Source organism: Diabrotica virgifera, chromosome 9, assembly GCF_917563875.1.
Source record: "Diabrotica virgifera virgifera chromosome 9, PGI_DIABVI_V3a".
Classification (NCBI taxonomy): Eukaryota; Metazoa; Arthropoda; class Insecta; order Coleoptera; family Chrysomelidae; genus Diabrotica; species Diabrotica virgifera.
This window is the reverse complement of record NC_065451.1, coordinates 127,238,406-127,251,705: the sequence shown is the minus strand read 5'-3', so window position 1 is coordinate 127,251,705 and position 13,300 is coordinate 127,238,406. Positions and strand designations below refer to the sequence as shown.

The following is a 13,300-nucleotide window of genomic DNA, read 5'->3' as shown; positions in this document are numbered from 1 at the left end:
GGTCTGTATTTCTCTCTTTTATGAGATTTTTTTTTTATTTACAACAATCCGCTTCAACCTAATAAGGTTATTAGCGGGATAGTTAACAGTTTATTACACTTTGTTTAAATAATTACAGTCTTTGAGATACAAAAGTAGTTATTGTCTAAAATGTCTTTAAGATTGTTTGCTAAATGGTATTTAATTCTATGTCTATTGAATTTTTCACACTTTTGCACTAGCACATGCTTGACTGCAAGGAGTGAACCGCACTCATCACAAATTTTAGATTCCTCTTTTTTAAGCAAATGTTCATGAGAAAACTGTGTTTATCCTAGTCGTAAACGGGAAATAATTGTTTGCTGTCGTCTGGATACCTCGGGTGGTTGCCATGGTCCAACCTTATTTTTTACCTCCTAAAGCTTTGATGGTGTGGATTCCATTTAGTTAGAGTATTGTCTGGTGAAACATAAATGCTACAAATATTGAACTTTAGTGGGGCCAGTAGTGTTACAGCGACTGCTTCAATATTGGTTGTGAGGTTAATACCTTGGACAGGTATATTTGACTTTATATATATCGCTACTCCTCCACTGGCATAGTTTTGATTGGGTCGATTAGTGTAAAATCCGGTATAACCTTTCAGGTTGTGTGTTGAGTTATTTTTGAAGTGGGTTTCTTGTAACGAAATAAAATCTGGTGCATATTCTGAGATAAGAAGTTGTAACATGCTTAAATGGGTGTAATACCCATTCAAATTCCATTGTAATATACTATTGAAAGTGATTTATTATTTAGTTGAAGCATATGAATCACTATCGGGTTCAGACGCTTCAAGTTGTAATAGTTTTTCTAGTTTTTTGCGTAGTCGTGTGATCCGATTTTTTAATTTTGAGTCAGTAAAAGGAGGATGAGTGTCTGTAAGCATTTTAATGAGTGATGTTAAATCTGGTGTATAATCCTTAACAATATTATAGACATCTGTAGCTCCGTATGTCTCATTTAGTAAATCCCGAAATTCATTGTAACTTAAGACATATGATTTTGAATGTTTATTGATAAATCTTTTAGCAGCTTCTTCGGCTTCTATTGTTACTTTAGCTGCTGTGTGAATTTGATTTTGTGATTTCTGGTCTACTTGTATCTGCTGTTCTTGGGGTGAGTCTTGAATGGATGTTATTATGCTTTTTTCGAGTTCAGAATTGGTGTCGGTTCTTATTTTTTTGGATGTAGGATGACTTTTATTACGTTCTGTGTTAAATATATTGGATGCTAGCTCCTCTGTTGGAGATGGGGTTTCTGATAAATGTCTTTTGGTTGATGTTGATGTTTCTGTTGTTGGAAGGTCCATATTTGACACGTCCATCGAATTTACTGGAAGAGGGGTACTTGTTGAATTATTTTCTTGGTGATCTGTTGTGGTAACCTGTGAAGTGATACTTTGAGGTGGATTAGAAGTTGGAGTAGTATTTGACATATCGGAATTGGTCAGGGGAGAGGTTTCTGATGAACATTGTGAGGCAATATGGCCATGTTGTTTGCATTTGAAGCAAAGCAATTGGTCGTTGGACAAAAATATTTTGTATCTAATATTATCATGATTAACCATGATAAAATCAGGTATGGTTATATTATTTAGGGGTTCTATGTATACTTGACGCCTAAAACTGAGTATGTGGCTATATTCAGGATTTGTAGCTCCAATTCTCAAACATGTTATTGGTGACATCAATTTCAAGCCTAGGTTCTGGAGAAGATTGCTCAACATTTCCTGTGGTATTGTTGGATGAACATTAGATAAGAGAAGACGTTCTGATGGAGTACTAATCTACGTGCTAGAAGTACTATATTATTTATTTTTATGGATCCTGTTTTATTTAGAAAGTCATCAACTACAGCTTTACTTGAAAGATAAATGCATACTCGGTTATTAGAGATTCTTGACGAAAAAATAATATTTTTTGGTTGAACGAGTGGTCCTAGTTGCAATAGATAATCTTGCAATTTTGCGCCATTGATTGAACTGAAGATGATGGCTTCTTCTTTTAGTGGAGTTTTTGGACTAGCTTGTTAAGATGCAATAGTAGAGTACATTGGAGTGTTTTGAGAAGTGGTAGGAGATTCCATTGTTGATAAATTATTATTCATCATATAATTTTACTTGAACCATTTATTTTAATTAATATCATATTCAAGTACGGCCCTGGTTTTAATTGTTGTTAATAAAAAACCAATCCGGTGTTGTGTTGATTTCAAGATTTTATTTGGTTAGATTTCCAAAATAAATATATTATTTCAATCTAATTAATGTTCTTCTCTACTCACGTTTTAGGTCTCCTTATAACACTAACTTTATTGAACAGGTAAATCACTTTTGTTAATTTACATTGGTGAAAATACTCATATAAAATTGCGAATATATCGTTGCTGAAATTAAGCACACTTTGTGTTTCGGAATCAGGTCCGGTTCGGTTCGGTCAGGTCCTTTTATGAGATTGATGAGCAAATTCTTAATTTAATTAATTACTCAATTAATTTAATTACTGCTTATGTAAGACAAAACCAAATCTAAATTAAACTTTCTAATAAAATTTATTCACAGGGCTATTTTATTTTTGATGCTTTACCTTTGGTTTGTGGTTTCTGGTATCTCTAGTTGCGTACTCTATCCAGGACAAAACAGGGAAATTAAACACACTCAATGTCATATAAATGTTAAAAACTATTATTTATTTATCGAATATACCATAAACGTAGGATTTAAAAAATATGCTAAAATCTGAATTTGTTGCAACTATTTCTCTTCTAATAAATTCAGCTTTAATTCTGATATCTCCTCTGTTTTAACAAAAAAATTATTTAAATAATTCGTTATTTATTCTTACAAAATTTAATAAATTTTACTTTTTTCCTTTTAAATTGATTACTTATTTCTTCTTTAAAATTTGGAATGACTAATTATGTTAGTAGTATAGCAGACGGGGTTCTAACTCACTTTGGTAACCTGTCCATCAGGGTCTCCGAAGCTGATGGACAGAAGAGCCTCCTTTGACCTTGGGGGTGTACAAGAATTACAAGAAGTGATCGTCAATGACCAGAGGGTTGTAAGAAGTGGTCGCTTATCTCTACATCTCTTCTTCTTTCCCGAAGAATTGTCACCTTGTCACCTGTCTCACCTGTATTTTCTTTGTCTTAAATGTTATGAAGAAGTAAAAGAAGCGGTCGGCAATGACCAGAGGGCTGTGTATTTGACCACCTTGTATATCGAGTGCAAAACTCATCGCTTATCGCTTCATCTCCTCTTCTTTTAGTTAAATTTGTACAGGGTGATCGAAATTTGAGACTTTAAAATTGTTTTTGTAGGTGTTGGTGAGTAAAAAAAAGAACTTGTGTGACTTGCTTAGTCGTATCCAACCCAGCCTAGCCTAGCCTAGCCAGATAGAAATGTTTTAAATTTAGAACTTAAAGAAAAAGCAACGTACCAAATCTAAAAGTTTATTATACAAGATCGATCAATTTACATTTTTTTTTTTTGAGGAACTGAAAGAAAAAACAACGTACCAAATCTAAAAGTTTATTATACAAGATAGTTTAATTCATAATAGTGATACACAGCTATGTCGTTCCATAAGGTTGTTTTAATATCCATCCAATACGACCACGTCACCTGATCAATGTACCGGGCCCAAATTAAGTCGTCTCTGTGTAGTGGATGGTCATCTGGTATTTGGGCATTGTAATTTTTTCTATAATTAAAATCTTCATCGGACAAAATCTCTTCTTTAATTTTAAGTACACCCACACCAGAAGCTGGTAATGGTCGATGGATTAAGGGCTGAAATAATAAAAAAAATTAATCACTAATAGATGAATATTTCGTACTAGTGTACCTTTTTATGAATCAGGCATAGTTTCATAACAATACATATTAGTGTCCTTGTGAATTTCTAAGGATCTGTCACAAAAACAAAAAAATCTCTTACAATCAAAACATGGTATTGTTCCATATGTTTTTGTATCCCAGAAGATTGTAGGTAGAGTTTGAGGTATTATGGTTTTTTCAGTCTTAAATTTTAATTTTACAAATCGTTTTTGGTCTATGAAAACTGCCTCCCATTTATTTAATTGAGACTAAAATAAAAAGGAGCTTTATTTAAAAACATATTTTATTCAATGTATAAATACCGTACCAGCTGAGCTTCGTGTTGAGTGGCTGTAGATTAATTAAAAAACGATTTACAAAATTTTATAAAATAATAATAATAAATTATTTATCATTGAAACCCCATGGAAGAGTGTCAGGGGATAAATAATTTATTATTCTCTTATCATCGTATGGACTGAGTGCTACCTTTATTTGAGACATTGTATAAACATCATGCTTTTTCGAAATGATTGAATTTTGGTAAATTTCCACTATTACTTTATTAAATAAACTTGCATAATAATCATCATATGACAGTTCTTTTAATGCAGATTTTTTGATTCCTTTAGCCTTTTTTATTTCCGCTTGCTGATTTAAAATTTGCATAGTGTACATTTTCGAACGTAATCCTATGAAGTGTGTCATCAATTCCCCTTGGTTCTCATCTTTCATGAGACCTAATACTTTTTTATTCCGTAATGGAATACTATATACATTATCCTCTTTGTAGTCTGATGTGTCAAATTTGTCAATATCTTCTTTAATATGTTTATATAAATCATCAACAAAAAACTGATATATTAAACTATCTGTATCGGTATATAACAATTTTGCTTGATCTTTAAATTTTTTTATGACATAATTATAATGAAAGTCATATAAAATGGTTTTGGAAATATCCAAAATACACATCCCTATATATATTGGTTTATTAAAATTGACTTTTTGTTTTGTCATTTCAATTATTACAGTCTGTTCATCGAAAATAGTACAACTATGAAAATTAGGTTGTGAGATATAGAAATTTGCTCCATATCTTCCATTATATTTGTTAACAATTTTTATTTCTCTATGTTTTCTTACATTTTCAATACTTTTTCCGTAAGGGGCATTGATAAAAAGTTTAAATAAGTTTTTTTCAAATTCATTTTTGCTTTTCTTTCGCAAGTCAATGTTTAGATCAATATATTTTTTTAACCAAGGGGATTGTTTAAATTTCAAACATCGATGAATTTTTATTATTTTCAAACCTAAGCTAACAATCTGTTTCAAATATATATAATGAATAACATATTTTTTTTTATCGTACAATGTGGTTAATAATTTAGGAATTGTTGAATTAGAAGATGGTGGGATTATGTGTTCAGGACAAAGAGGCAAATCTTTATGTAAATTAAAAAGTTCTTTTGGATATTCGATGTCTATCTCAAGTATGTATCCATATTCTCCATCATTGGGACAATCTAATATGTTTTCCTTATAAATATCAGTCAAATTAATCCATTCAAAGCCTGCATATGGCAACGCGTAACTCATCGCTGTACCATAAAGATTATTAAAATCCCAATATATTAGATAAGAGACTTCTTTATCAGGATTGTATTTATCTTTCATATATTTATTATTAGCTTCTCCATATCTATTACTACATTGTGAAACTCCTCCTCGTTTTGCTTTTTCAAAAAACAAAACCATCTCACTCTCTCTTAATAATTCCAATTCGATATTGGTTACTTTTAACATAGCATCAAAGGCTAATCCTGGTAAAGTATAATAATGAAGACTATCCAATCCATAAGTTTTTAAACACATAGATCGAAAATTCTCAAAAATATCAGTCAAAAGTAGTACGTCTGTTTTTAAATACAATTCTGCATATTCCTGCAGGTTTTTTATCTGAAATCTAGTCCAAACGTTGCAGGCATGTTGATAGTCCTCTTTAGTAATTCCCTCGTTATTGACTTTACTATAAAAATCGTCAATAGATGGAAGACAAGTGACCTGTAACTTCTCCCAACTGTCTAAATACTCATAAGGGAAAATACCCTTTCTTTTAACCAAATTAAACTTCGAATCATCATTAAAATATCTGCGTGTAATATTTTTTTGGTTATCATCTAGATATGAGGAAAGTTGATCTAATGAACAAGACATAAATCTAAAGGAATCAATAAATCTAAAACTAATATTAGTGCCATGGATAAATTTGGTAAATGATATATACCTCTCTTTGTTTATCGGTAATAGTGATAGATGTCCTTTTATATCAGAGTTAAGACTTTTAATTAAAAAATGGGCGTCGTAGCCAGAGAGATTATGAAATGTGACAGGAATTGTGTACGAAGTCCTATAATTACTGGAATTAAAATCTTTCTGTTCTTTATCAGTTAATGTTATAACTTTTTGAAATTTTTGAAATAAATTTTCTCTATATATTTTCCAAGCAATCTCTTCCAGTTCTTTTACAAACCATGTTTGACAATCACGACCCGTATATATTTTAAAATAGGATAAAGAATCATCATAAGAACATTTAAAATAATAAGCTATACTGAAAGCTTCATGCTTTTCAGTGAAACAAGTTTTCAAATTAATATTATTATTACATTTGGTAAGAATACTTTCAAGATCTGCATATATAACGAACGGAACACGTTCTTTGTGATTAAAATTTTTAAATTTCATTATATAATTTTTTTCGGTAGGTAAAACCATTTTAACAGAATTTAGCTTAAAACAATCGTCTAAATGATTTTGTAAATATGTCTCACTACTAAAATGATTAAAACATCGCTCACAAAACCATTTTTTATTTCGAATGTTCCCAATGTTTTTACCACATAATCTTGAAAAATGTTTAATATAAGCAAAATGAAATACCCTCTGTTTTATGTCCTCCTCCTCATCATTATCATCACTTACACTATTCTCCATGGCATTTAATACAAGTAGATTTATACGAGGAGAAAAATTTGTCTGGCTAAATATCAAAGGTAGAATTTCGTTTCTTGTTCCTAATGTAAAGACATTTATAGCAAGTTTATTTAATTTTTCAAATTTTGGAATATCTTTAAGATCAATGGGAAAACTGATGTTATTAAAGTTTAATATTTTACTAAAGTGAGGATAGGATGATGTTCGGTCAACATTTTTTGTGGCAGGATGTAAGGCAGCAACAACGGACCAAAGAAAACAATAAGGATCAGAATTCCTAACATTAATTACACTTCTAGTATTTTTTATAGACTTAGGTAGCTCAACGTATGTTGAAATACCACCAAGTAATGGATCATATTTGTTTATATTAACTTTTAAGTTTAAAATGTGAGATAGTGCCCATCCACTGTCTTTTTCTTGAAAATCTTCAAACTTTCTTAAAACTCGATCTATACAATTGATTTTATACCAATCCTTTATGTTTGTATTTTGATCAATTATTTCATTTTTCGTGGAAAAATGTTTAACAGACGTTTCCCCATCTTGAGGTTTGATGAAAAGTCCATAAAAAATTACATTAACTTTTAACATACATGAAACTAAATTTTTCTTAATTTGAACTGAAAAACTTTTAAAAGCCTTTTCCATAAATAGTTTGGGGTCTTTATATTTTAAATTTATAATAACGCCTGTCTTAACTCTGCTATTAAAACAAGATTCCAAATCCTGCCACAATAACCCTCTATTACTATTTTTTCTAACATGTAATCTGTTTTTAAAATTTTCTACATAGGTTTTAAGGATGGACATGTTCGCCTCTACACAATGAAAATTTCTAATACAGGTAGCCCTATTTTTTATACATTTTTTTAAAAGTAAAATTTGTTTTTTCAAATATTTTATATATTTTTGTAAATCAGTTTTAGTTTTAATTAATCTACTTACTGTTTCAATCTTCTTCACCATTTCAGTGGAAATTTCATCGATCACTTTAGCACTCATGTTGACCAAAACGTTATACAGACCAAACCGTTATACCAATAAAATCCTGTATTTATGCATTTCAGAAAAAAAAATACAGTGACGCATTTCTACAACACGCTATTCAACGTGATTATATTATCGAAAACACATTGAAGGTTAACGCTGACGTTAATACATTTTTAAGTCAAATAGTTCACGAAAATACATTATATGCAGATAAGCACATTTTATTCAAAATAAGCAAAGTTTGTAATAATAAACGTTTTAATGATAAACATGTTTTCTGCATTTCAATAAAGATCAAATAGGTCAATGATATCACTGACGTTAATTTATTTTTTTATTCTTACTACTTAAACTCGTGTAATTTTAAATGAATCCATCAGTTAGTCAGTAAACGAATAACTAAACACTAGCAAAATGACCGGAGTACCTTGTCAATTAGTGATTATTTCCGAGGATCCAGATAACTTACCAATAAAGGACGCCTTTGTTATTGTAAAGCAGTTATTTATGTAAGTATTTTACTTATTTAATTTTTTATTTGTTCTACATGATTTTATTTCGTCTGACTGTTTAATTTTTTTTTTATTATGAATATTTTATTGGAGCATTATAAGTTATTCCAGATCATTACATTTGTAAATTTTATGTTCTGATTTGATTTCTGATTTTCTTTGAAAGACTGTTGGTTGATTCTGTTTTTTTTTATTTCAGATATGGTGTAGAGGATGTGTCACTTAAGGGAGATAAAATATTTGTCAAACTATCGTACTCACCTAATAATAAGACATTAAAAAAGAAGTTTGGATACCTTCCAATAAGGTATATGAGAATTAAAATAGACAACGAGGAGGAGTTCCATGTACTGGAAGATATCTGCAAAAGATACCGCTTCAACCTTCTGGACGATGAGGTGGAGGAATTTGAAAGGTACCAAGAAAAAAAACAGCTGGTGGGTATAAAGCGACCATTTCTTTCTCCTCCTCCTCCTCGTCCTCCTTCTCATTTTGGTCACTCTTCTCTTCTACCAATGACTTCATCTTCTACACCAACGAATTCAACTGCTCCACCAACGAATTGGGCAACAACATCAGCAGAATCACCAGCAAAAAAACAAAAACGAAAAATGACGAGGACGACGACATCACAAAACCCAGAGGAGGTACTAGATCTTGACGAACTTAATATAGATCATTTCCTGAGTCAGAAATAGAAAAATTGGGAAAAAGTATGTAGATTTATTAAATAAAATGCGTTTTTAATTATTATCTCTTTTATTTCTCATTTACACCTTTTACTTGATTAAAAAATAGTGATCAATCTTTTTGCGATATCGACCATCATTTATGTCGCTATCTTTGAAAATGGATAAGAATCCGTAATTTTCATTCCAACATATTGAACATATTTTTTTTAAATCTTCAAAAGTCATATCTGTTCCAACGTGATCGTTGTAAATGTGTTTTAGATTTAAATCGTCTTGTTTAAATACAATTAAAATATTTGCATTGTCTCTTATAAGATGCTTAGGTATTTTTGCATAACTCTGACTCAAATAAAATGGATCCACCTGAGAATGTCGAGACATGCTAAAATATTCCCGAATAACATCTTGGTTGTCACACGCAACATCATCAAAGATAAAAATGGAATTGGGCTTCGCTTCAGATGGGTGCATTATATCAGTACTTCCACTGTAAGTATAATATCCTATTCCTTTAATTGGTTCTAATAAAGTTTCTAAATATTTGTACTTTGGTTGCATTAATGATTTTGAGTAAATATACACATTTTCAAATTTTACTCCATTAGCATGTTCCAATAAACTTATCATCACATTGGTCTTACCACAATTTGAAGGACCAACTATAAGACATCTAATAGTTGAAGGAAACAAAACTCCATGCTTTTTAAATTTATTCTCAATTGGCTCCAATAAATTATTCTCCACATCAAGCGTAGTCTTTTGTTTTACAAGCTTCATGTCTGGTATCAATTTGAAAATAAATGTGTTGTGCATCTATTAATAAAAGACCATTTTTAATTTTTATTATTTATTATCAACATTTTCTACAATATTTATACCAATAATGAATATTAAATACATTGTTTAGAGCACATTGCAAATTTTCATTGGTATGTTGAAAACACGTATGAGCTTTAAAAATATGTTTCATAGTTTCATCTGAAAGTATATTAGGTTCATCTTCTACACAATCAATGCGGTTTTCCATGAATTGTTCCAAATATTTCTTTGTTTCATGATTTCTCACCAATATTGTTTCATCCAGTATGTTGTCGTGTAAAAATTTTGAGATGTCTTCATATTTTAGATGAGTATCACAATGCCACGATTGCCAACTTAAACCATGGTTTTGAACAAATTGTTGTTCGATACATTTCATATACGATTTATTTACCATAGCTTCTGTTACTGGTAACACAACCATTCTGTGTATCATCTTTTCTGTAGTAGGATCTAAAATAGCAATTTCCCTGCAAAGAAAGACATCTTCCGCAGGAAAAGAGAAACCTTGGATATCTACAATGAACATGTTTTCACTCTCGATATTCTTTAACAACCAACAAAATCTTGCAAGTGGAATGTCTTTTAAATATTTTTCTATCCCCACTTCTTATATTACATCACTTTTATTTATCCAAGAGTTGTGAGAATCGTCAAAACCTAGCCACTTGACAAAAACTTTGTTTCCTTTTTTCTTCAATATTTTTTCTACTAAATAACTATCTTTGTGTTTAACTTTCTGCAATTGCTCTTTATAAAATCCTCCTAGAATTTCTTCACCTCTATAATCTTTTAACAAGTATGTAATAGGGTTCCCAAGTTTTATTTTATAAACAATGAAAATTTCATTAGACCAATTTGGATTGTATTTCTTGTCAAAAACTCCTCGATATTTTGAAATGCGTACATGATCACCGATATGAAATTTTTGACTTTCCAAATCAACCATTTTAATGTGATTGTATACAGTATTCAACAATAATTTTTCATGTTTATTTTTAACATCAACCGGTTTCATGCCTATTGTTGTGTGAACTTTGTTATTGTATTCATTAACAACTTGATGTAAATTATTAATCCATTTGTAGTTACCATTGAAACTAAACTGTTTCCAAATCTTTGATTTAATCGTGCGAATAACTCGCTCAGCAATCGCAGCCTTTTTCTCACTGTATACATTGTAATGATTAATGTTATATTTTTTCAACAATGTTTTCATATATGGATTAAAAAATTCCGTTCCCATATCTGTTTGAAGATTATTTGGTGTTTGTTCTTTAAACACATGCTCCATACATTTAGCTACTTCGACACCTGATTTATTTTTCAGAGGTAAAGCCCATAAAAATTTTGAGAAACAATTTATTACAACCAAGATATATTTGAAATCTCTGTTTGTATTTGAATACTTTTGCATATCAATCAAGTCAGCTTGGAATAAATCATTAAGAGATTTTATAATAATTCTTCGTCTTTTAAAGTTAATTCTTGCAGGTTTGTGTAACTCATTAACAATATCTCTTTTAACAGACATGATATTTATTCTATAATGTTTGCCTCTTTTAGTTCTTCAATAATTGAATTTATTTCATTTGTATGTCCTGTATGCCCAGCTAACTGTGATGATAGTAATAACCTCAATCTAGCTACAAGTTCGTTTGGATCATCCCAGTGGACGTAATCTATTTTATTGTTGTTTACTTCCATAAGTAGTCCTTTACCTTCTGTTATTGGTGCAATTATTTTTTTATATTTTTTTAATTTACTACCATCTATCTGTTTACTTGATAAATAATGTCTTCTGTGAGCATTCGTAGCTACAACTATTTTTGCATAGTTATTTACATCTTGATCTGTAAAATTAGCTGGGTGTTTCTTAAACAAAAGCTCATATAATCCAGACGTACCTTTATATCTTTTGTTTTTTAAAAGAACATCAGCACCATCTATGTTGATTTCGGAATTCCCAATCAGCAGCTTTTCAGATGTTTCATCAAATCTAACTCCATATTTATGATCAAATTCTTTATTTAAAAAATCAGCCTGCATCTCTGTAATATATTTCCTAGGTAATGGATCATACTGATCCAAAAAAAGTGTACGTTCCTGGTTAGCTTCAAATCGAGTTTCAGAGTTTTTATCATTTTTAATCTGTTCTTTTATATCATCCACTTCAATGTTTTCTAATATAGAGTTTTTAATATCACTTGTTTCATAAATTTCATCATCATCCACTTCAATGTTGTCTCCTTCTGCTTCATCAATTTCATCATCCACTTCAATGTTGTCTTCTTTGATTTCATCATCCACTTCAATGTTGTCTTCTTTGATTTCATCATCCACTTCAATGTTGTCTTCTTTGATGTCATCATCATTTTTAATGTACCTTAAAGGTTCATATTTGGTTGTTTCATTTTCAGAACCTGAATTCTTATTCAACTTGGTCTCAATATTTTTTAAGTGTTTTGTAATTGGATTAAATAAATCTTCTTGGATTATTTGTCCTTGCTTTAGTTGTCTCAATTTACTTTGAATGTTTTTTCGTTTAGTTATAAGTTGTCTCTTTATATCCTTATTCATTGTAGGTATCAACCTCTGAACAGCTTTGAATCAGGTCTCGAACAGGTCTCGATCAGGTCTCGAACAGGTCTCGAACAGGTCTCGATCAGGTCTCGAACAGGTCTCGATCAGGTCTCGATCAGGTCTCGAACAGGTCTCGATCAGGTCTCGATCAGGTCTTGAACAGGTCTCGATCAGGTCTTGATCAGGTCTTGAACAGGTTTGATCAGGTTTTGATCAGGTCTTGAACAGGTTTGAACAGGTTTTGATCAGGTCTTGATCAGGTCTTGAACAGGTTTGATCAGGTTTTGATCAGGTCTTGAACAGGTTTGAACAGGTTTGAACAGGTTTCAAACTGGTCTAAATATATTTGTTCGATATCAGAACAGTTATGAAATTATTTATTGTGTACATGGTGTTAAATAAGTATTACACAAAAAAAAAAAAAAAAGTAAATATTTTTATTGAGAAACAATTATTTATACAAATGAATACATTTTTAATGCCCTATAACGGATCCTTGAGATTCCATAAGAACGATGATGATGATTAGGAACGTAGGTAAAGTTTAGTTTATGTTGGGGTTTAACCGTTCCATTTTTATAAAGATATTCTATAGCACTTATATCATCGTTGCTCAGTTCTTGAGGACGGCGTTCTAGATATAATTTATTCATTATCGAATTGTAGTTTCGGTTATCGGTTAGCCCTAAATAGTGACCAATTTGGTGCGTTAAAACCAATTGCAAATTAAAACCTGGTGTCTCAAAGTCGTTTAGTTTTAAGTTCCATAAAACATTTTTTAATATATGTATTTCCCCACATGGAATTTGATTATTCAACGTAGGAACTATTGTATGGGCTATTTCATTTCTAACATTTTGAAT

At 30.6% G+C, this 13,300-nt stretch overlaps 2 protein-coding genes across 3 annotated transcripts; one reads left to right on the top strand and one right to left on the bottom strand.

Annotated features, from left to right (window-relative positions):
• Positions 1-3,539: 3,539 nt before the first annotated feature.
• Positions 3,540-7,893, bottom strand: LOC126892389 (uncharacterized). 2 transcript variants are annotated; one of them, XM_050661906.1, is made up of 2 exons: positions 7,787-7,893; positions 3,540-3,814 (listed from the first exon to the last, which is right to left on the bottom strand). In XM_050661906.1, the coding sequence occupies exons 1-2, from the start codon at positions 7,841-7,843 to the stop codon at positions 3,557-3,559; spliced, it is 315 nt and encodes a 104-aa protein (XP_050517863.1). In that variant the 5' UTR covers positions 7,844-7,893; the 3' UTR covers positions 3,540-3,556. The 2 variants fall into 2 exon arrangements, with proteins under 2 accessions (XP_050517863.1, XP_050517864.1); XM_050661907.1 differs by lacking the exon at positions 7,787-7,893 and adding an exon at positions 3,870-4,485.
• A 68-nt stretch (positions 7,894-7,961) lies between these two features.
• On the top strand, positions 7,962-9,093 carry LOC126892388 (uncharacterized). The gene is made up of 2 exons (XM_050661905.1): positions 7,962-8,340; positions 8,543-9,093. The coding sequence occupies exons 1-2, from the start codon at positions 8,246-8,248 to the stop codon at positions 9,039-9,041; spliced, it is 594 nt and encodes a 197-aa protein (XP_050517862.1). The 5' UTR covers positions 7,962-8,245; the 3' UTR covers positions 9,042-9,093.
• Positions 9,094-13,300: the final 4,207 nt, after the last annotated feature.

What these genes read in the sequence shown, in the direction of transcription:
- LOC126892389 (XM_050661906.1), bottom strand. Translation starts at nt 7,843, where the DNA reads ATGAGTGCTAAAGTGATCGATGAAATTTCCACTGAAATGGTGAAGAAG. An exon ending in TGGTGAAGAAGATTGAAACA is followed by an intron (nt 3,815 to 7,786) that starts GTAAGTAGATTA and finishes TTATTATTTCAG; the next exon opens with CCCTTAATCCATCGACCATT.
- LOC126892388 (XM_050661905.1), top strand. Translation starts at nt 8,246, where the DNA reads ATGACCGGAGTACCTTGTCAATTAGTGATTATTTCCGAGGATCCAGAT. An exon ending in ATTGTAAAGCAGTTATTTAT is followed by an intron (nt 8,341 to 8,542) that starts GTAAGTATTTTA and finishes TTTTTATTTCAG; the next exon opens with ATATGGTGTAGAGGATGTGT.